We start from the raw sequence: 21,225 nt of genomic DNA, 5'->3' as shown, positions 1-21,225 counted from the left end.
GAGGGAAAGAATGTGAAAGGAAAGGAAAAAGAAAAAGGGAAAGGGAAAGGGGAGAGGGAGGGGGAGAGAGGGAGAGAGAGAGAGAGAGAGAGAGAGAGAGAGAGAGAGAGAGAGAGAGAGAGAGAGAGAGAGAGAGGGAGGGAGGGAGGGAGGGAGGACGGGAGGGAGGGAGGGAGGGAGGGAATATCAATTCTTGGTGTTGAAGGCTTGGCTCAGTTTATAGAGTACTAGCCAATGAGCGAAAACATCAGGTACAAAATTCAAATCCCAATCTTGTACCAAGACAGAAAGGAAGGAAGGAACTAAGGAAGAAGGAAGGAAGGAAAAAGGGCTAGGAGAGGCTCAAGTGGTAGAGCATTTGTCTAGCCAGTTAAGACCCTGATTTCAACCCCACCCCCCATAAATGGATTAACTAATAGAGGTGTATGTGTGTTTACAAATATATATTATTATGTATTTATATATAATACAGTAATAATAGCATATAATATATACATGTTACATACACATATGTACATAGTACATATATTAGCAATGATTTCAACTATCAATTTAAATTTATTTAAAGGGGGGGGGTAGGAGTTTGGCCTAGTGGTAGAGTGCTTGCCTAGCATGCACGAAGACCTGGGTTCAATTCCTCAGTACCACATACATAGAAAAAAACCCAGAAGTGGTGCTGTGCCTCAAGTGGTAGAGCTCTAGCCTTGAGAAAGTCCAAGGACAGTGCTCAGGCGCTGAGTTCAAGGCTCAGGATTGGCAAAAAAAAAAAAAAATAAGGTCGGGGGAGCAGGAGCATAGCCATAGCCATAGCATAGAGGTAGAATTCTCACCTGGCATGCACGAAGCCCTGGGTACAATTCCTGGGTACCACATACACAGCACCATGGCTCAAGTGGTAGTGTTAACCTTGAGAAAGCCCAAGGTCAGTGCTCAAGCCCTGAGTTCACTGGCTAAATAAATAATAAAAAAGGTAGGCTGGCCGGGAGTTTGACCTAGTGGTTAAAGTGCTTGCCTAGCATGCATGAAGACCCGGGTTCGATTCCTCGGTACCATACACATAGAAAAAAGCCGGAAGCGGTACTGAGGCTCAAGTGGTAGAGCTCTAGCCTTGAGAAAGTCCAAGGACAGTGCTCAGGCCCTGAGCTCAAGCCCAGGACTGGCAAAAAAAAAAAAAAGGTAGGCATTGATGGCTCATGTCTGTAATCCTAGCTATTCAGGAGGCTGAGATCTAAGGATAATGGTTCAAAACTAGAAGGAACATCTGTATGATTTTTAGTTATACTGAACTACCAAAAAGTTTAAAGTGGAGGTGTGGTTTAAGTTGTAGCATGGATAGCCTTAAGCAAAAGAACCTCAGGGACAATTCTCAGGGCCTGAGTTCAAGCCCCAGAACTCCCTTCTCCCTACTACATTTTTTTTTTCTCTCAATTAGAAAATTAATCACTTATAGTCCCTTTTTTGTGGGGCATGAATGATGGGCCTGGAGGCTGTCCCTGAGCCTCGTTTTGCTCAAGGCTAATGCTCTACCACTTGAGATCCAGTGCTACTCCAATGTATTCTTTTAGTCTTTAACAGGATTGTACATACCATAGATACTTAATAAAGTTATAGATGAAAAAACTACTATATCTTATTCCATGGACATATTTAAAATAAGATATAACAATGATACCTAAGGATTGTATAAATTGAATACTCTGAATTCAAAGTATAGTTTTTACTTACCTGGATAACTCTTCCCCCAAATTGTGCAAATTCCATTCTGTTACCTTTAGTTCATGTCTTAATGATGCAACATTTGCAAGCAAACTTTCTTCCTCATTGTCTTTATTACAGTAACCTGATGAACTAGATTCCATTTCTTTAAGAGAGAGAGAGAGATAATATCTTTTACCATGACTCATTGTAGAATCACTCAAAATATTCCACATAGGGGGACGGGCGTTTGGCCTAGTGATAGAGTGCTTGCCTCACATGCATGAAGACCAGGGTTTGATTCCTAGGTACCACAAACATAGAAAAAGCTGAAAGTGGTGCTGTGGCTCAAGTGGTAGCTCTTGCGAAAGCCCAAGGTCAGTGCTCAGGCCCTGAGTTCAAGCCCCAGGAATGGCAAAAAAAAAAAAAAAATCCACCGTGGCTCATATGGTAGAGTGCTAGTCTCAAGCAAAAGAGGCACACGGACAGTGCCCAGACCCTGAGTACAAGCCCTGGATGGGTGTGTGCATGTGTGTGTGCATGTATGTGTGTGCACACACACACACAAAATCGTGATAAAGACCAGTACTTTATTGTTGCAATTATCAAAGTAAAAAAAAGTAAGAACATCTCTACTCATTCTCCAGATGATCCTGCTAATCTTAAGATTTCACTTCTCCTTCAGGTCCCATTTACCTTTTCCATTGTAGCACCTTTCATCACCTTAACTAAAATAACAAGCTTCATAAACTTAGAAGTTTGAGGTATTATGTTCAGGATTGCAGTGTATTTAGAAAAGCTTAGTAATTTTTATGAAACTAAGCTGTATTTCCAGTTAACTTCCTTCATCCCACTAAAATAGTATCTACATTTATTCCCCACTCAAAACTTCTCAAATGCAGGGTGAAAGGTTATAAAAAGAGGGGCAGTCAGTGGTTCACATCTGTAATCTGAGCTACTCAGGAGGTTGAGATCTGAGGATCAATGTTCAAAACCAGCCCCAGCAGGAAAGTCCAATTAAGGACCAGAAAGCAGGATGTGGTGCTGTGGCTCAAGGAGTAGGGCAATAGCCTTGAGTTGAAGAGCTCAGGGACAGCGCCCAGGCCCAGAGTTCAAGTCTTATGATCGATTAAAAAAGAAGAAAAAAGAAAAGTAAAGTGGGGGTGTAAGGGAGAGGGAAAGTGGGAGAAAAACATTAGAGGGAGTAACAATCTCCAACAACAAATGTACTTACTACCTTATGTATGTAACTGTAACCCCTCTGTCCATCACCCTGACAATAAAATTACTTTTCAAAAAAGCCCTCAAACTCATTTCTTACCTCCCAAAAATGTGGCAGGAAATTAAATGAGATGCTTTATGATTTTAGTAGTAAAATGGTTTATGTCCACTTTCCCGTTTCCACAAAGTTGCTTCTGTTTAAATGAGAAGACTTTCCTAGATCAAAGTGAATGGATCAGGTTCCATCCTGCTTTATCTGTTCAACATTATTAAATCCCTATAGGATGAAGAAGGAAAAAGCAAAAGAAAATTTGGACAAATTAAGAAGTGCTGTTTCATAAATAAGGTTGTATGTTCAACTTCTGTGTAATTTCATATAAAAATTTTCTTGTGAAGTACAAACGAATATTTTAAATCTACAAATATTTTTAATTTTTTAGAGCATCTTTTGTTCTCAAATAGCCCACTTTGAAGCAAACCCGTATATCAATACTAGGGAGGCTGAGACAGGAAAAATCATTGCTTTGAGTCCAACATGGGCTAACTAGCATATTCAAATCTAACCTGGGCTAATCAGTGACACTAGTTTTACTTAATTATTTATTTTTGTGGGTCATGGGGCTTGAACTAGGCTTGTCCCAGAGCTCTTCAGCTCAAGGATACCACACTCTACCCTTGAACCAAGCCCCACTTCCCGTTTTCTAGAGTTTAAGAGTTCTAGAGATAAGAGTCTCAGGTCCTTTTGTGCCTGAGCTGGCTTTGAACCTTGGTCCTCAGATCTCAGCCTCCTGAGTAGCTAGGATTACAGGTGTGAGCCACCTGCCTATTTTCCCTGGAGATTATTCTTAAAAGGCGTGAGTCACTGCCCCCGGCTCTAGTTTTTTTGTTTTTTTTTTTAGAAAAAGACCTAAACAATGACAAACGGCTGCCTCTCACTTCAATTTGAAATAGTTTTTTTTTTAAAGGTTAATCTTCATATGCCAGGTGTCACGCTGCACCCCCACACTAACAGCTATTTGAGATGTGTCTCCAGCCTCAACACAAATGTAACAAGACCCCCAAAGGTTGGATATGAGATTGAACAAAATATCTAAATGTCCTATCTAAACAACAGAGACTGGAGGAGGGTGGTGACTCAATTGGCAGGTGCTTCGCTGCTTGAACCCCTTGAACTACTTGAGAAAAGATGGGGGAGAAAGGCAGGCAAGGAACTGTCTGTATTGTCTATCAGAACCTGGAAAAGCACACATCCTACCTACAAAGCCACCTTTTATCTCTAATTGATACTGCATATTTAGGTGCATAAGTATGCGACCATCCCACAGAAGAGAAGCCTATACCCATTATGTGTATGTAACAGGGTAGGTTGTGGAAAAGAAAAATGCCTCCATTCAGGAAAGAGACCATAGTTTCCTATAGCATTCTCCTGTTTAAAGAACGCTCAATTGGACTCAGTTCATGCTATATTCACGTGAAGAGCGCCGAGCAAAACCTGACATCATCTTTTCCAATTACATATCAACCAGAACAGCAGCATCCACCACAGCCAGGCCCGGGCCGACCGCGCCACGGGTACCCGCCCCCCAAGAAGGCCTATTTCCGCGGTCCTCGGGTTATCCTCTCACCACCCAAGTCTCAGATGGAGAGAGACCCTCCAGACGGCCCTGTCCAACGCGCCTCGTCTGCGCTCGGAAGCCTTTGACCCTCTTCCCAGGCCTCGGCGTAGAAGCCTCAGACACGCGAGGCAAGGAACGAGCGAACCCCAGCAACTAGGAGTTCGAACCGCCGCGGGAGCCGTTGGGACGCGCCTCCGCCGTCGCAGCCCCGCCTCCGCGCTGGCGCCGCGGACGTGACGCGCAGCGCATGGTCTGCCGGGAATCGTAGTTGGAAATGTGGCCGGGCGCTCACGCTGAGCTCTCCCGACACTACATTTCCCACAATTAAGGCGACGGCATCTATTGGGGTGTGTCCTAAGGGGCGGAGGGAAGCCATGGGAACCTGCAAGCCTCTGGGTGTGAAGCTCTGGGGACGAGACCGAGAAAGAGGGCGGAAAGGGGCCGCTGGCCCCGCCCTCAGTCTCGACGCCTCAGAGGTCGGCGCTTCCCCCTGGCAGGATTCGTTTGTCGCCGCCGCTGCCTCCAGAACTTTCTTCAGATTCTGGGTATCCCTGCCACGAGAAGCCCAGCCAGGAGCCGCGGAGACGCGGCGCCCGCACCACACACCTTCCACAGCGCGTTCAGCCCGCGATCGCCCCTACAGGGATGGGCGACAAGACCCGGCTGCCTCTCCCCGTGCTCCTCCTGGCCGCGCTGCCCACAGTGCTGCCGCCGGGGGCGGCAGGCTTCACGCCCTCCTTGGACAGTGACTTCACCTTTACCCTTCCGGCGGGACACAAGGAGTGCTTCTACCAGCCCATGCCCCTGAAGGCCTCGCTGGAGATCGAATACCAAGTAAGTGCCGACCGCCTTCCTTCAGTCCCGGGGCGCCGCGGCGTCGCCCTCACAAACTTCTGAGGGACTGAGGGGATGGGGGTGGGGGAAAGGTGAGGGGCGAGGGCCGCCCGGCCGCCGACCTGCTCTGCGCAGGCGCGCGTGGCGACGCCGGGCGGGGCCACCCGGAGCCCGCGACAAGTTTGGCCGGCCCCAGAACTGACGCCTACCGGTCCGCTTCCCTTTCCTCTGGTCGGAAAGAAGCCAAAACAGATGATGTCGGTGGCTGAATTCTTTGTTTCTTCATTCGCCCGGCGCTCTTCTAGCCAAACATACGGTCCAGCGCTGAGAATTTCACAATTCTGAACGGGTACACGTTCTCCTTTATCATTGGACACATGGCTTTGGATCACTCCCACAATGTTCACCTAATTAAAAATCCGGCATGCCTTTGCTTCGGTTAAGGATTTTTGAAACTGCGATTTTAAATTACGGTGAAAGGGATATTTATTATATTTACTTGTACGACTCCATCCCAATTATATTGCCTTTATTTTCAAATCAGATAAAGTAGTACACTACAATTTACAGCTGTTTTTTCATTGAACTTTGTCTACGTGTCTCCCATGTTTACTTTTTGTTAGTATCTGTATAATATCCTATTAGAAAACATTCCTTAACTTAGGCGATATTCTGACAGGGATAATTTCTTAAAGAATATTTGTTCCGGGGCCGGGAGTTTGGCCTAGTGGTTAAAGTGCTTGCCTAGCATGCATGAAGACCCGGGTTCGATTCCTCGGTACCACATATAGAAAAAAAAAAAAGCCGGAAGTGGTGCTGAGGCTCAAGTGGTAGAGCTCTAGCCTTGAGAAAGTCCAAGGACAGTGCTCAGGCCCTGAGCTCAAGCCCAGAATATTTGTTCCATACAGTTACTTTGATGTTTCTAGGTAGCAGTGCCCAAAAACATGGCCTGGTATGTTTCATCATTAACCCCTTCTTTGCTTTGCTTTCCTTTTTTTTTTTTTCCAAATTAATTATAATCAAATGTTCACTTTTCCTTCTTACTTTCTTTTTTTCCAGTAAAGGTAACTAGAGGGCTAGTGAAATAGTTTCAACCACAATGTATATTCATCCAAAGTTCCTCAGTATTTACTCACAAATTATTCCTTTTAGTTACCAGCTACTCATCGCTTGAATTCAATGTCTGCATTCAGAATCCTGGCTCTTAAAAACAGCTTATGTGATCTTGAAGAAGTTATTCAGCTGTTTGGAAAAACTGAGAGATTAGTAATCACCTCATCAAGTTGAGTTCTTAAAAAATAAATTGGACCTGGGTGTTTGGCCTAGTGGTAAAGTGCTTGCCTAGCATGCACAAAGACCCCAGGTTTGATTCTTCAGTACCACATACATAGAAAAAGCTGGAAGTGGTGCTGTGACTCAAGTGGTAGAGCTCTAGCCTTGAGAAAGCCTAAGGACAATGTTCAAGACCTGAGTTCAAGCCCTAGGACTGGCAAAATAAACCTTTGGAAGACCATTCCTGACAGTAAATATTCGGTGCATGTTATTTTACATTTATGCCTCTATTGTTATATATAGTTTGCTTTTGCTTTATACTTTGTATCTTTTATATTTAAAATGATTAGCCCACAGGTTGCTTGTGGCTCACATCTGTAATCCTAGTTACTCAGGAGGCTTATATCTGAGGATCATGGTTGAAAGGCAGCTCAGGCAGAAAAGTCTGTTAGACTCTGACTCCTCATGTTAATCTCCAGAAATTGGAACTGGCAGTTTTGCTCAAGAGCCAAAGAGCTCAGACACAATAAGCAATCGCCGAATTCAAGCCCCAGTACTGACAATAAATGAATAAATAATTAAATAAGTAAGACTTGTTTGTTCTCTAAACAGTTTTAAGGAAAGACAGAAATAATGTTGGAGGGATTTGTCATGTGAAGATCACTTCAGACAGAAATAATGTTCCAGTGCTGAGGAGATTTGCAGGGTGAAAATCATCTTCAACCCTTTGTTTACATTTTTCAACTTCATGATTAAATTCTTAGCAACTGTAATTTACTCAGTTTTTATTTTGTTCGATTTGGTTTGGTTTTGTATTAAAGGTAGTTTAGGGTCAAATGAAAATTTTCCTTCTACACCTCCAAATGTTTATGGAGGGAAACTGAAGTTAACAATAGGAGAAAAAAGGAAGTTATTTGGGCTTTGTTTTACATAACACTGGAGCCTTCAGATTAAAGATACAAAAATTCAGCATTTTTTTTCTTTTCCATATGTTTTTATTGTAACTAATAGAAGAGTTACCTTATATGCACCAGATAGAAGGTGCATTACTTCACATACATTGATACCCTTTCTCATGTCTTGGTCCCCATTTCCCTCCTCCTCCCCCCCCAAATTCAGCATTTTAATATTATACTTACCCAGTACAGTATTGAGCAACGTATTTGACCAACTAAGATTGTAGATCTATCGCAATGCAAATAATTATCTCAAAGTTTAGTGGCTTAAAACATTTACTTGTAGTTTGTATAAATCAGAATCACTTCTTTTTTTTTTTTTTTTTTGCCAGTCCTAGGCTTGAGCTCAGGGCCTGAGCACTGTCCTTGGACTTTCTCAAGGCTAGAGCTCTACCACTTGAGCCTCAGCACCACTTCCAGCTTTTTTCTATGTATGTGGTACCAAGGAATCAAACCCGGGTCTTCATGCATGCTAGGCAAGCACTTTAACCACTACGCCAAACTCCCGGCCCCCAGAATCACTTCTTAAGTAGGTCTTCTATTCTGCATCACCCAACAAGGCTTCAGTCATCTCAGGCTCCGCTTGAAAGTATGCATTTCCAAGCTCACTGATGGTTGTTGGTAAGATTCAGTTCCTCACAAGTTATCAGACTAAGTCTTCATTTTTTCACACACTGTTAGCCATAGGTCTTCCTTGAGTTTTTCCATGTGACCCTTTCCATAAAACTTATTTGAGCTGGGAGTTTGGCCTAGTGATAGAGTGCTTGCCTAGCATGCACGAAGACCCGGGTTCGATTCTTGGTACCACATACATAGAAAAAAAAGCTGGAAGTGGTGCTGAGGCTCAAGTGGTAGAGCTCTAGCCTTGAGAAAGTCCAAGGACAGTGCTTAGGCCCTGAGCTCAAGCCCAGGACTGGCAAAAAAAAAAAACTTATTTGAACAGGACAATTTATCTCACATAACAATTAAGGAGTGCCAGTAAGAGAGAACAACCTAGCAAGATGGAAGTTAGTCTTTTATAACCTAATCATGGAAGTGATATCCATATTTGCCACATTAAACTCATTACATGACACTATGTTTACCAAAAAGGCAGGGACCACTAGAGCCATGCCAGAATCGATCCTCCACACCCCTGCTTAGCAGAAGTATATTTATGAGAATGCCAGATGGCCTAGGTTGAGCATGTAGCACTCCAAAACATTTTGTATTTGGTTTTCCGAAGTGTTGGTATGGAGGTGAACCTTTTATAGTGATTTCTCTGCTTGGGAATCTCTGTAAACATGTGGATAATAAAATTTTGAACTACAAACTTCATGGATGTGTAAGTCATATAACTACTTAACATCATTTATTTGCAGAATGTGTGTGTGTGTGTGTGTGTGTGTGTAGGCCATCTGTGGGCCAGGATTGAACTTGGCCTGGGCACTGTCCTTGAGCTCTTTAGCTCAAGGCTAGAGGTTAATTGGAGATAAGAGTCTCAGGTCCTTTTGTGTCCTGGCTGACTTTGAACCTTAGATCTCAGCCTCCTGAGTAGCTAGGATTACAGGCGTGAGCCACTGCACCCAGCTTTTTTGTTTCTTTCTTTGTTTTTGGGGGGTTCATGGGGCTTGAACTCAGCCTGGGTGTTGTCCCTGACCTCTGAAGAGATGAAGCTCAAGGCTATCACTCTACCAAGCTCCCACTTCCAGTTTTCTAAGGGTTAGTTGGAGATAAGAGTCTCAGGTCATTTTGTGCCCGGGCTGGCTTTGAACCATGAATCTCAGATTTCAGCCTCCTGAGTAGCTAGGATTACAGGTGTGAACCACCACACTGGCTTATTTTCAGATTTTTTTTTCTCTGCCAGTCCTGGGGCTTGAACTCAGAGCCTGAGCACTGTCCTTGGGCATTTTCCTCAAGGGTAGCACTCTGCCACTGAACCATAGCACCATTTCTGGCTTTTTCTATATATGTCATACCAAGGAGTCAAACCCCAGTCTTCATGCAAACTAGGCAACCACTCTACCAGTATGCCAAACTCCCGGCCTCTTATTTTCAGATTTTTGTCAGACCTGGGCTTGAGATCAGGGCCTGAGCACTGTCCTTGGGTTTTTTTTCTCAAGGCTAAAGATCTACCACTAGAGCTACAGCACTACTTTTGGCTTTTTCTATGTAAGTGGTACTGAGGAATTGAACCTGGGTCTTCATGCATGCTAGGCAAGCACTTTACCACTAGGCCAAACTCCTGGCCCTTATTTTCAGAATTTTTAACATCTATTTTCCTCTTGTGTGCTCTCTCACAGGTTTTAGATGGAGCAGGATTAGACATTGATTTCCATCTTGCCTCTCCAGAAGGCAAAACTTTAGTTTTTGAACAAAGAAAATCAGATGGAGTTCACACGTAAGTAATCTTGTTCATTTCTTTTCTAGTTAAATATCAGTGGGTTATCTTCAGGGAAGAATATCAATATTAGATAATTGCAAATTTTTTAGTACAGTTCTTATACCATCTTCTAAAGCATAATCCATTCATTCATTCATTCTATCCTTTTTCTCTAAATTTCTTCAGTAGTGTGCTACCTACCACAGGATCAGCATCCGGTTACTTTCTTTCTTTGTTTCAAATACATTATTCCTTGAATATTACATTCAGTCTGCTATTTCATTTCATACCTGCTTGTTTGGTTAGTATGTTTTCCATTTTAACTGAAAAGCTATCATCTGAGGTTATATATCAAGATTTCCTGAGCTGTGGCTATAGATAGTATCCATATACTGTCCATAGTACCTTTTTTTCCTCACTTTTCTGTTATTTTCTGCTTTTCTTTCCCTCCCTGGTGCTTAAATTCATGTCTTCACATTCTGCCTTGGCTCTTTTGCTCCTAGCTGATATTCTACCACATAAACAACACCTCCAATTCCATTTTTTTCTGCTTATTTAAAATAAGTCTTCTGGGCTTACTTACCCAAAGTCATCAGATCTGTTTCCTGATTAAGACAGTGCTCTGTTTTATGGTTCTTTCTTAAATGCGTAGTACAGTACATCTTTGTATGTGAGTATAAAATATTTGTTTTACTCAGACCTTTTTTTTTTTTTCCTTCCTTTTTGTTTTTGGCCAGTTCTAGGTACTGAACTAAGGCCTTGGGTACTGTTTTGGAACTACTTTTGCTTGAAGGTAGCACTTACTTGAGCTACATCACCACTTCTGGCTTTTTCTGTTTATGTGGTACTGAGGAATCAAACCCAAAAGGGTTTGATGAATGCTAGGCAAGCACTCTACCATTAAGCCACATTCCCATTCCCAGTTTTACTTTTTAGTTGACATTTTATTACAACTGATTATAAACCATGAAAAGCTTAAGTTTTATTATTAAATATATAGCTATAGGAAGCCATATAGATAGAAAATACTCAAGAGTTCAGAGTTTAACAAAAGGACATATCTTTCTTCTTTTTTTGTGTGGGTCATGGGGCTTGAACTCTGCCTGGACGCTGTCCTTCAGTTCTTCAGCTCAAGGCTACCACCCTACCCTTGAGCCAAGCCCCACTTCCTTTTTTCTAGAGGTTTATGAGGTTAATTGGAGGTAAGAGTTTCAGGTCCTTCTGTGCCTGTGCTGGCTTTGAACCTTGATCCTCAGATCTCAGTCTCCTGAGTAGCTAGGATTACAGGCGTGAGCCACCTCACCAGCTCTCACTACTCTTTTTTCCTATCTCATTGTCATAGTTCCCTGCCCAATTCCATTGCTTTCTTATAGAACTCTCTTTAATTAGTACTGCTAATATGTTCAAAGTAAACTATGAATTTATAGAGAGAGGATGAGCCAATGCAGAATAGCTAAAGTCTCATAAGTTAAGGTTAGCTTCTAAATCTTTCCCAGCCATGATGAGAAGGACTCCTTAATTCTCAATTCCCATTTTACAGATAATGAAGCCTAGAGAGGTTAAGTAAGTCTTCAGGGACACACATGCAGGGTGGAAACAGGATGAAGCAAAACTTGCTTTGTATCATATGATGCTTAGAACATCCCTGACATATAGCCTGTTGCAAGTAGTAGTTATTATAACTATTGGTCTTCGTTAGCTAAAGCTTCTGGCATGTAATTGATACTCAGTAAACATTAAATATATGTTATGTGCAAATAAATGAGGGAAATTAATCCACATCCATCATTTTTTAAAATTTTTTAAATTTATTTTTATTTTTTTGAGAGTTCTGGACCTTAAAACTCAGGGCCTGAGCACTGCTTTCCCAAGGCTAGAGCTCTATTGAGGAATCGAACCTGGGTCTTCATGCATGCTAGGCAAGCACTCTACCACTGGGCCAAAGTCCCAGCCCCCATATCCATCATTTTTTAGGATACTAATTTAAATACTCAAAGAATTTGCATTTACAGCTGGGAGTTTGACCTAGTGATATAGTGCTTGCCTAGAATGCACGAAGACCTAGGTTCAATTTCTTTTTTTTTTTTTTTTTTTGCCAGTCCTGGGCTTGGGCTCAGGGCCTGAGCACTATCCTTGGACTTTCTCAAGGCTAGAGCTCTACCACTTGAGCCTCAGCACCACTTCCGGCTTTTTTGTATGTATGTGGTACCAAGGAATCGAACCTGGGTCTTCGTGCATGCTAGGCAAGCACTTTAACCATTAGGCCAAACTCCCGGCCCTAGGTTCAATTTCTTGATACCACATACACAAAAAAAAGCCAGAAGTGGCACTGTGGTTCAAATGGTAGAGTACTAGCCTTGAGAAAGCCCAAGGACAGTGCTCAGGCCCTGAGTTCAAGCCACAGGACTGGCAAAAACAAAAAACAAAAAAAACTGCATATTTATATAGAAGAGAAATAGCAATTAAATTTTAGCAGTCATTTTAGACTCATTGAGAATTAACTCTTCTCTTCCCCCTTTTGTCTTTAATGCTCATATATACAAAAACTAAACTTTATTTCATCTTTAAGTTTTAGAATAAAAAAAATTACCAATGTTTATGTCTACCTTGCTCTGCTAAAGTGTTAAATCAAAATTACCTGTCAAAACCAGGCACGCCAGGTGCTAGTAGCTCATGCCTGTAATCCTAGCTACTCAGGAGCTATTTAAGCATCGCAGTTTGAACGCAGCCCATGCAGAAAAGTCTCTTTATCTCCAGTTAACCACTAGAAAACCAGAAGTGGACTGGGTGAAGTGGCTCATGCCTGCAATCCTAGCCGAGATCTGAGGATCTCAGTTCAAAGACAGCCAGGTTCAAAGCCAGCTGGGCACTACAAAGCCTGTGAGATTCTTATCTCCAATTATTCACCAGAAAACTGGAATTGGCACTGTGGCTCAAAGGGGTAGGGCGGTAAAGTCATTCATTGGTTTCACAACTATAGTCCATGCTGCTCAAGAGACTGAGATGTAGAAGACTGCAGCTTGAAGCCAGCTCATGCAGGAAAGACTTGCAGACTCCACCTCCAAAAATAACCAGCAAAAAATCTAGGCTGGAGCAGGCCAGAACCATGCCCTGCTGGTAGAGTGCTTGCCTAGCATGAAGGAAGCCCTGGGTTTGATTTCTTGGTACCACATACACAGAAAAAACTAGAAGTGGTGCTATATCTCAATTGGTAGAGTGCTAACCTTGAGAAAGACCAAGGACAGTGCCCAGTCCCTGAGGTCAAGCCCTAGAACTGGCAAAAATCTAGGCCGGAGGTGTTTTTCTTACTGGTATAGCACCAGTTCAACATGCAAGCTGAGCAAGTGGGAAAGACCCCCAGTTCAAATACCAGTAATAGCAAAAAGCACAAAACTAACAAACAAAAACCTACTAGGGGAAGGAGTTGTCTTATTTCATAGAATTAACTCTATTTGAGAGAAAATAATTGAGTATATGGTTAGGGTTTTTTTTTTTTTGGTCCAGTTGTAGGGATTAAACTCTGAGCCTGACCATTGTCCCTGAGCTCTTCAACTCAAGGCTACTACCCCACCTCCTTGAGCCTCAACTCCACTTCTGGTTTTCTGGTGATTAATTGGAGATAAGACTTTGATGGGGCTATGTAGTGCCCTGGCTGGCTTTGAACCATGATCCTGAGATCTCAGCCTCTTTAGTATCTGAGATTACAGGCGTGGGCCACATCGCACCCTACTATTTAATTCTTTTGATGTGGCAGACTGGTATGATAAGCATTTTTCACATATTAATGTTTTTTACCAAATTCCTTTGTGGTACATAATATTATCATTTTACTAATAAGTAAACTGAAGCATGGAAACAGAAATCACTGAATGATACACAGCTAGTAAAAAAAAGCCAGCTGCCAGCCCAGTGGCCCATGCCTGTAATCCTAACTACTCAGATTGAGGTCTGAGGATCAAGGTTCAAAGCCAGCCTAGGCACAAAAGGACCTGAGACTTTTATCCCCAGTTAACCTCTAGAAAATGGGGAGTGGGCTCAAGGTTAGGGTGGTAGCCTTGAGCTGAAGAACTTAGGAACAGGGACACACACACACACACAATTAGGCCTACCCCTGGGCCTGGGTGTTGTCCCTGAGCTCTTGCTCAGGTCCTAAGTGCAAGCCCCAGGACTGGCAAAAAAATATAATTAAAAAAATAAAAATTGTTGTTCCTTTGTAAAAGGATCTGTGTAATTTACAGTTGCCCTGTGGCTGGATGAAAAAGAGCGCAAATAGCTAGATGCCCATGGCTCCTGCCTTTAATTTTAGCTATTCAGGAGACTGAAATCATGGTTCAAAGCCAGTCTGCATAAGAAAGTCTGTGAGACTACTACCTCCAATTAAGTACCAAATAGCTAAGGGTAAGGATATGGCTCAAGTGGTACAGCAGCAGCCTTGAACACAAAAGGACTGATATACACAATAAAAACTATCTCTCATCTAAATCACTGATTTTGTCATTTTAATGAACTCAGAAGACCACCAAGGTGTTTGAATTAATTTCTTAAAGTGTTATTGTCAGTCTCTTAATTTACAGGCATTTCCTTGGTCAGCTTCAAAAATGTAAACTGGCTTTGCCATACTTTGAAGGAAAAGGTATTTTCTTATGTGGAGGCCAACAGTAGCATGTGTTATTAATATGGTGAGCATTTTACTTGTTAAGAGTTTTCACAAACACAAAGAAAGTTAGGAAAACTTGTCACTAAATTAATTTTGGCCAGGCCAATTACTTCGAATGTAAAAGGTATTAAACTTAGATGTGAGTTACAATTCAGTAAAGGTGATGCAGCTGAAGTTCCAGTTGTTGGCTGTAGAACACATCTCTAATCTTTGTAAACTCTACTACAAAGGTTTAAATAGTTGGAAGATTAGAAGAAACCGCTTAGTACATTATTGTTTTTGAAAAAAAAACAACTCAGTATACAGGTTAATCTCAAAGAACAGCTTAGTAATCATACTTGTATATGAATTGAACATACATAAAATCATTTTCAATAATGTATAAACATTAAACTTTACTAGCTTGTACTTGTCTTTTCCCAAAATTAATCTTCTTCACCAAAAAGATCCCAAGCATGTCTACTTTGCATGTTCTTGAATGTGTTTGTTTCCAGGTTGTTTCTCTCTAGAAGCTGTAAACTGTCCTACAATACTAAGGAAATCAATGGCTGCCAGGATTACACAGTGCATGTTGTTTCTTTTAGTGTTACTTTTTCCTTTGGTTCTAAATAGAAATAACTTAAGATATGCCCTGTTTTTTAAATACAGTATAGAGACTGAAGTTGGTGACTACATGTTCTGCTTTGACAATACATTCAGCACCATTTCTGAGAAAGTAATTTTCTTTGAATTAATCCTGGATAATATGGGAGAGCAGACACCAGAAGAAGACTGGAAGAAATATATTACTGGTACAGATATGTTGGAGATGAAACTGGAAGACATCCTGGTTAGTATGATCTTCACATAAAGTAATAATGGTTAAATCTTCATAGCCACCCACCTTTTTTTTTTGTGGGTCATGAGGCTTGAACTGGGCCTGGGCGCTGTCCTTGAGCTCTTCAGCTGAAGGCTATCACCCTACCCTTGAGCCAGTCCCCACTTCCCATTTTCTACAGATTAATTGGAGATAAGAATCTCACATTCTGTAGTGCCTGGGATACCTTTGAACCTCAATCCTCAGATCTCAGCCTCTTGAGTAGCTAGGATTACAGGCATGAGCCCCCTCGCCCAGGCTCATAGCCACTTTTTAACATGTGATAGGTATTAACATCTACATTGTCTAAGAAGATCTGCTTCTAGTATTTGGTCAAAAACATTTTGACACAATTTCTTCTTGAACTCAAGGCCTGGGTGCAGTCCCTGAGGACTTTTGCTCAAGACTACTTAGTACTCTACTTTGAGCCACAGTGCCACTTGTGTTTTTCTGGTGGTTGATAAACTGTATAAGAATCTCAGACATTTCCTGCCAGGGCTGGCTTTGAACCTTGATCCTCAGATCTTAGCTCCTTAGAAGGAAGGATTACAAGTGTGAGCCACCAACATGCAGCACAATTTCAGATCTTAGTTTTAAGCCAGGTGTTGGTAGTCCATGCCTGTAATCTTAGCTACTCAGGAGGCTAAGATCTGATGCTAGCCTGGACAACAAAGTGCATGAGACACCTCTCCCAGTACCACCAAAAAAGCTAGAAGTGGAGCTGTGGCTCAAGGTAGTATATTAGCAACAAAGCTCAGAGACAGTGCCTAGGTCCCGAGTTCAATCCCAGGACAGGAAGGAAGTGTGGGAGGGGTAAGGTGCGAAGAGGAGAGACACAAAAAAGGCCAGTTTTGGTGGCGCATACCTTCCTGCCAATAATTCTAGTTACTCAGGAGGCAGAGATCTGAGGATTTGTAGTTCAAAGCCAATCAGAGCAGGAAATTGTGTGAAGGTCATCTCTAGTTAACTACCCAAAAGCAGAGCTGCAGCTCAAGTGGTAGACTGCTAGACTGGAGTAAAAAGCTCAAGACATCAACATCCAAATCCTGGGGTCCAAGCCCTAGGAGCAGCAACAAGAAAAAAAGAAAGAAAAGGAAAAGGAAAGCCTACTGAGCATTGGTGGCTCACATCTGAATCCTAGCTGCACAGGAGGCTGAGATCTGAGGATTGCAGTTCAAAGCCAGCCCAAGCAAGAAAGTCTTTGAGACTCTATAATCTCCAACTAACACCAGAAAACCAGAAGTGGTGCTGTAGGTAAAAGTGGTAGAGTGCTAGCCTTGAATTGAATAGCTCAGAGACAGCACCCAGACCCTGAGTTCAAGCCACATGACCAACAAAAAGAAAAATCTAATTGTTAACTGATCTTAAAATATTTGGTAGTTTTTTTTCCCCCCATAAGATAGGCAACTAGGTATTCAACATTTTTGCATTATAGACTAAACTGATTTTATGATATGTACATCTAATGAAATGTTTTCTAGTTTCACTAATACTTTGTGAGATTAAAAGACATTTTGTTAAATATTCTTTTTTTTTTTTTTTAGCCAGTCCTGGGCTTGAGCTCAGGGACTGAGCTCTGTCCTTGGGATTTCTCAAGGCTAGAGTTCTAGCACTTGAGCCTCAGCACCACTTCCGGCTTTTTTCTATGTATATGTTACCAAGGAATCGAACCTGGGTCTTCGTGCATGCTAGGCAAGCACTCTACCACTAGGCCAAACTCCCAGCCCTTGTTAAATATTCTTGACTAAATCAACATTTACCCATAAAACAAATATATATTGGCTAATTATACCTAAAGATTATATCAATTGATTTTTTTAAAAAATACAATGAAAGTGGCTCATGCATGTGTTCCTACTCATGTTTCTGAAATCTGGTTGTGGTTCAAAGCCAGCATGGGCCACCCCAAAACAAAACAACCCCCCCATCAAAAAAAGAAAAAGCCAGAAATGGTACCATGTAGTTCAAGTGGTAGAGCAGTAGCCTTGAGCATAATTACTCAGTGACAATGCCCAGTGCTCCAAGACTGGCACCAGAATTAAAAAGGCTTAATCATTTTCAAAAGATTGTAAATACTAAAAGATATAATGCATGTAATGTTTCTAGGTATTATAATACAAGTAAAATTATCATGAAATTTTTCACTTTTTTTTAACCTTAAAAGAGGATCTTTATATAAAGTCATGTAACCTTTAATTCACTTGTCCACCTTTTGCCTTAAAATTCTTGGTGTCTCACATCTGTAATCCTAAGAAGGCTAAGGCTTGAGGTTCAAAGCAGGCCCCAGCAGAAAAGTCCCCATGTGATTTTTTTTTTTTTTTGGTCAGTCATGGGGTTGTGACTCGGCCTGGGCGCTGTCTCTGAACTGCTCAGCTCAGTGCTAACCACCCGACCCCTTGAGTCTCGGCGCCACTTCTGGTTTTCTAGTGCTTAATTGGAGTCTTAAGGACTTGTGTGCCTGGGCTGGCTTTGAACCTCGATCCTCAGATCTCAGCCTCCTGAGTAGCTAGGATTACAGGCTTGAGCTACACTGTCCCATCGAAGCACATTTTTTAACTTAGAATTTCGGAGTACTTTTTATAGTAAAATTTTTTTTATTCATCTCCAGGAATCCATCAACAGCATCAAGTCAAGATTAAGCAAAAGTGGTCATATACAAACTCTGCTTAGAGCATTTGAAGCTCGTGATCGAAACATACAAGAAAGCAACTTTGATAGAGTTAATTTCTGGTCTGTAGTTAATTTAGTGGTCATGGTGGCAGTGTCAGCCATTCAAGTTTACATGTTGAAGAGTTTATTTGAAGATAAGAGGAAAAGTAGAACTTAACTCAGAAGTAGATTAGATTATTTAAACGGGGGTAGGGGGGAGGGAGGGAGGAAGTGGAAGAATAGTACACTGTTAAAGTCCATTAATAGAATAGTTTTCTCCAAAATATTTTCAGGAATTATTAACTGTAAAACAAGTAAAATTTTAATGTGAAAATCTTCACTTCTCATTGTATAGACCCTTAACCCACATGTTCCTAAGTGTATATGAGGACATTTTTAAAAATATAAAATATAGATTTTAGCTAATAACATTTTTCTAAATTTGAACGCTAGGCCTATATACAATATTAGTCTTACCCAGATGCTTTTTTATAAAAGTTAACTATAGAAAGTTTCAATATATTGTTACAAATCATCTGAAAACTATGATTATGAATTTAATACATCAACTTTTCTCTTATACACTTACCTCCTAAATTATAACTTAAATCTGAAATAACATTTAGAATCAAATGTTACAATATAAAACATCATGAAAAGCCTTAGTTTTATATACTTATAGCTTTGTTGAGGTTTTAGTAATTCTTAAAACTTTATCTCTGGGAATTTAAGAATTAAGAGGCGGGCCGGGAGTTTGGCCTAGTGGTTAAAGTGCTTGCCTAGCATGCATGAAGACCCGGGTTCGATTTCTCGGTACCACATACATAGAAAAAGCCGGAAGTGGTGCTGAGGCTCAAGTGGTAGAGTGCTAAGCCTTGAGAAAGTCCAAGGACAGTGCTCAGGCCCTGAACCTAAGCCCAGGACTGGCAAAAAAAAAAAAAAAAAGAATTAAGAGGCATTCATAAAAAATTAGGACAAGTGGGCCGGGAGTTTGGCCTAGTGGTTAAAGTGCTTGCCTAGCATGCATGAAGACCCGGGTTCGATTCCTCAGTACCACATATAGAAAAAAGCCGGAAGTGGTGCTGAGGCTCAAGTGGTAGAGCTCTAGCCTTGAGAAAGTCCAAGGACAGTGCTCAGGCCCTGAGCTCAAGCCCAGGACTGGCAAAAAAAAAAAATATTAAAAATTAATAAAGCATTTAAAAAAAATTAGGACAAGTTCTGTGAAATGAAGAAGCATAATTAAAGGTCTCCTAGAGATATTTAAAAGTTGCTCAATCTATAAATAGATTCATTCTGTCTCATCATTAGCTACAATACAAAATTTTGTACTTAAAATATAAAACAAATTTATTTTGTATTATCTGCCAACAGTGTTAGTTACACCATGATTGGATCATGCACTATTACTAAAAACAATATACTATTGAAAGGACTTGGATCCATATAACTTTTTTTTTTTTGCCAATCCTGGGCTTAGGCTAGGTTCAGGGTCTGTCCTTGGGCTTTCTCAAGGCTAGAGCTCTATCACTTGAGCCACAGCGCCACTTCTGGCTTTTTTCTATGTAAGTGGTACCGAGGAATCAAACCCGGGTCTTTGTGCATGCTAGGCAAGCACTCTGCCACCTAGACAAACTCCTGCCCGTCATGAGGCTTAAACTGTGTGCCTAAGTCCTGTTCCTGAGTTCTTCAGCTCAAAGCTACAGCCCTACTTCCCCTTTTCTAGTGATTAATTAGAAATAAGAGTCTCATGGTCTTTAGTGCCTGGGCTGGCTTTGAACTTCGATCCTCAGATCTCAGCCTCCTGAGTAGCTAGGATTACAGGTGTGAGTCATCATGCCATAAGGCAAATACTTTTTTTTTTTTTTACCAGTCCTGGGGCTTGAACTCAGGGCCTGAACACTGTCCTTAACGCTTTCTCAAGGCTAGTGCTCTACCACTAGAGCCTAGGAATCAAACCCAGGTCTTCGTGCATGCTAGGCAAGCACTCTACCACTAGGCCAAACTCCCAGCCAGGTATCTCTTTTTTGAGTTCTCAGAATTACCAGAAACAAAGATCTAAAATAAACTTCAGAATATCTAATCTAAAATAAAACTTTATTATATAGAGAAATATAAAAATGTGTAATATGAGAGGCTCATTATGACATTCCAATCCTAAAATCTTTGGAAATAAATTTCCTTTTCACAGGGATGTTTTCTACTTGTCCGTCGCTGTTTTGAATTGTCTTCATAAATATCAGCTACATCTTATGAGATAGAGCCCCATCTAAATATCAGCTACATCTTATGAGATAGAGATTTAGCACTGGATAGACAGATTTATTAGTTTTTAACCCAACTCTCATAAAATCGCTAATGACTTTACTCATACAGGATTGAAAAGATATATAAATAAGCCATATACAGAGTACAACACACACTAGTCTACTTTATACCATAAATCTGTAGACTTATTCACATATGAGTTATCTAACTTTATCATGAAATAGAATTCTTAAGCTACACAGATTTTTAGTACTACAGGGCTTTGTTATTAGAAACCTAAGCAATGATGCTGTGGCTAAAAGTTGTAGAGTATAAGCCTTGAGTGAAAAGAAGGGACAGCACCCAGACTATGAGTTCAAGCCTATAATCAACCAAAAGAAAAAAAAAATCCATCTGCAAATTGTATTTTGCAGTTCTTAATAAGCAATAATGCTCTAAATATTGACTTCTTACAGTTTACACTCGAATGGCACAAGTATAATAGAAATTAGGCTAGTAGGGAAACAGAAGCTTATATTTCCCTATTCAGATTTTGTAAAATGAAATAAATATTGTCAGGTACCTTAAGAAAATGTTTCGAATGACTAGGAATGTCCTTGCAGCAGACAGAACTCGGGCAGTAAAATCATTGCCTACAAGAGCCCGCTCCTTCTCCTTCTGTTAAAAGCAGGGTACAGATGAAAACTACTGTGTCTTTCTATAGAACTGTGATTGAGATGTCTACCTCTTAGATATGGCTGTTACTATACTGTACTCTAATCTTTACTTACCTAACAAAGTTGTGGTTACATCACTTTCTATGGATGTGATTTGTGCCACTGATATTAAGCCTATAATTCAAT

General features: G+C 41.1%; 2 protein-coding genes across 5 annotated transcripts in view; one reads left to right on the top strand and one right to left on the bottom strand.

The window, feature by feature from the left end:
• Ccdc18 (coiled-coil domain containing 18) overlaps positions 1-5,247 on the bottom strand; it is an 80,023-nt gene extending 74,776 nt beyond the window's left edge. For 3 of the 4 annotated variants that reach the window (XM_090334207.1, XM_090334211.1, XM_090334210.1), the window contains exons 1-3: positions 4,542-4,673; positions 3,017-3,193; positions 1,726-1,861 (exon numbers count right to left, since the gene is read on the bottom strand). In XM_090334207.1, the coding sequence (XP_090190333.1) occupies positions 1,726-1,859 (134 nt within the window). In that variant the 5' untranslated portion in view covers positions 1,860-1,861; positions 3,017-3,193; positions 4,542-4,673. Of the gene's footprint in view, positions 1-1,725; positions 1,862-3,016; positions 3,194-4,541; positions 4,674-5,138 lie in introns of those variants that run through there. The other variant, XM_090334208.1, reaches the window with a different exon arrangement.
• Tmed5 (transmembrane p24 trafficking protein 5) lies at positions 4,882-18,321 on the top strand. Its single transcript, XM_090334212.1, has 4 exons — positions 4,882-5,366; positions 9,877-9,974; positions 15,262-15,442; positions 18,078-18,321. The coding sequence occupies exons 1-4, from the start codon at positions 5,178-5,180 to the stop codon at positions 18,294-18,296; spliced, it is 687 nt and encodes a 228-aa protein (XP_090190338.1). The 5' UTR covers positions 4,882-5,177; the 3' UTR covers positions 18,297-18,321.
• Positions 18,322-21,225: the final 2,904 nt, after the last annotated feature.

The sequence above is a fragment of the Megascapheus bottae genome, chromosome 6 (assembly GCF_031878675.1).
Source record: "Megascapheus bottae isolate mThoBot1 chromosome 6, mThoBot2.hap1, whole genome shotgun sequence".
In the NCBI taxonomy this organism is placed as follows: domain Eukaryota; kingdom Metazoa; phylum Chordata; class Mammalia; order Rodentia; family Geomyidae; genus Megascapheus; species Megascapheus bottae.
The sequence above is the reverse complement of the archived record's forward strand: the minus strand, read 5'-3'. Positions and strand labels throughout refer to the sequence as shown.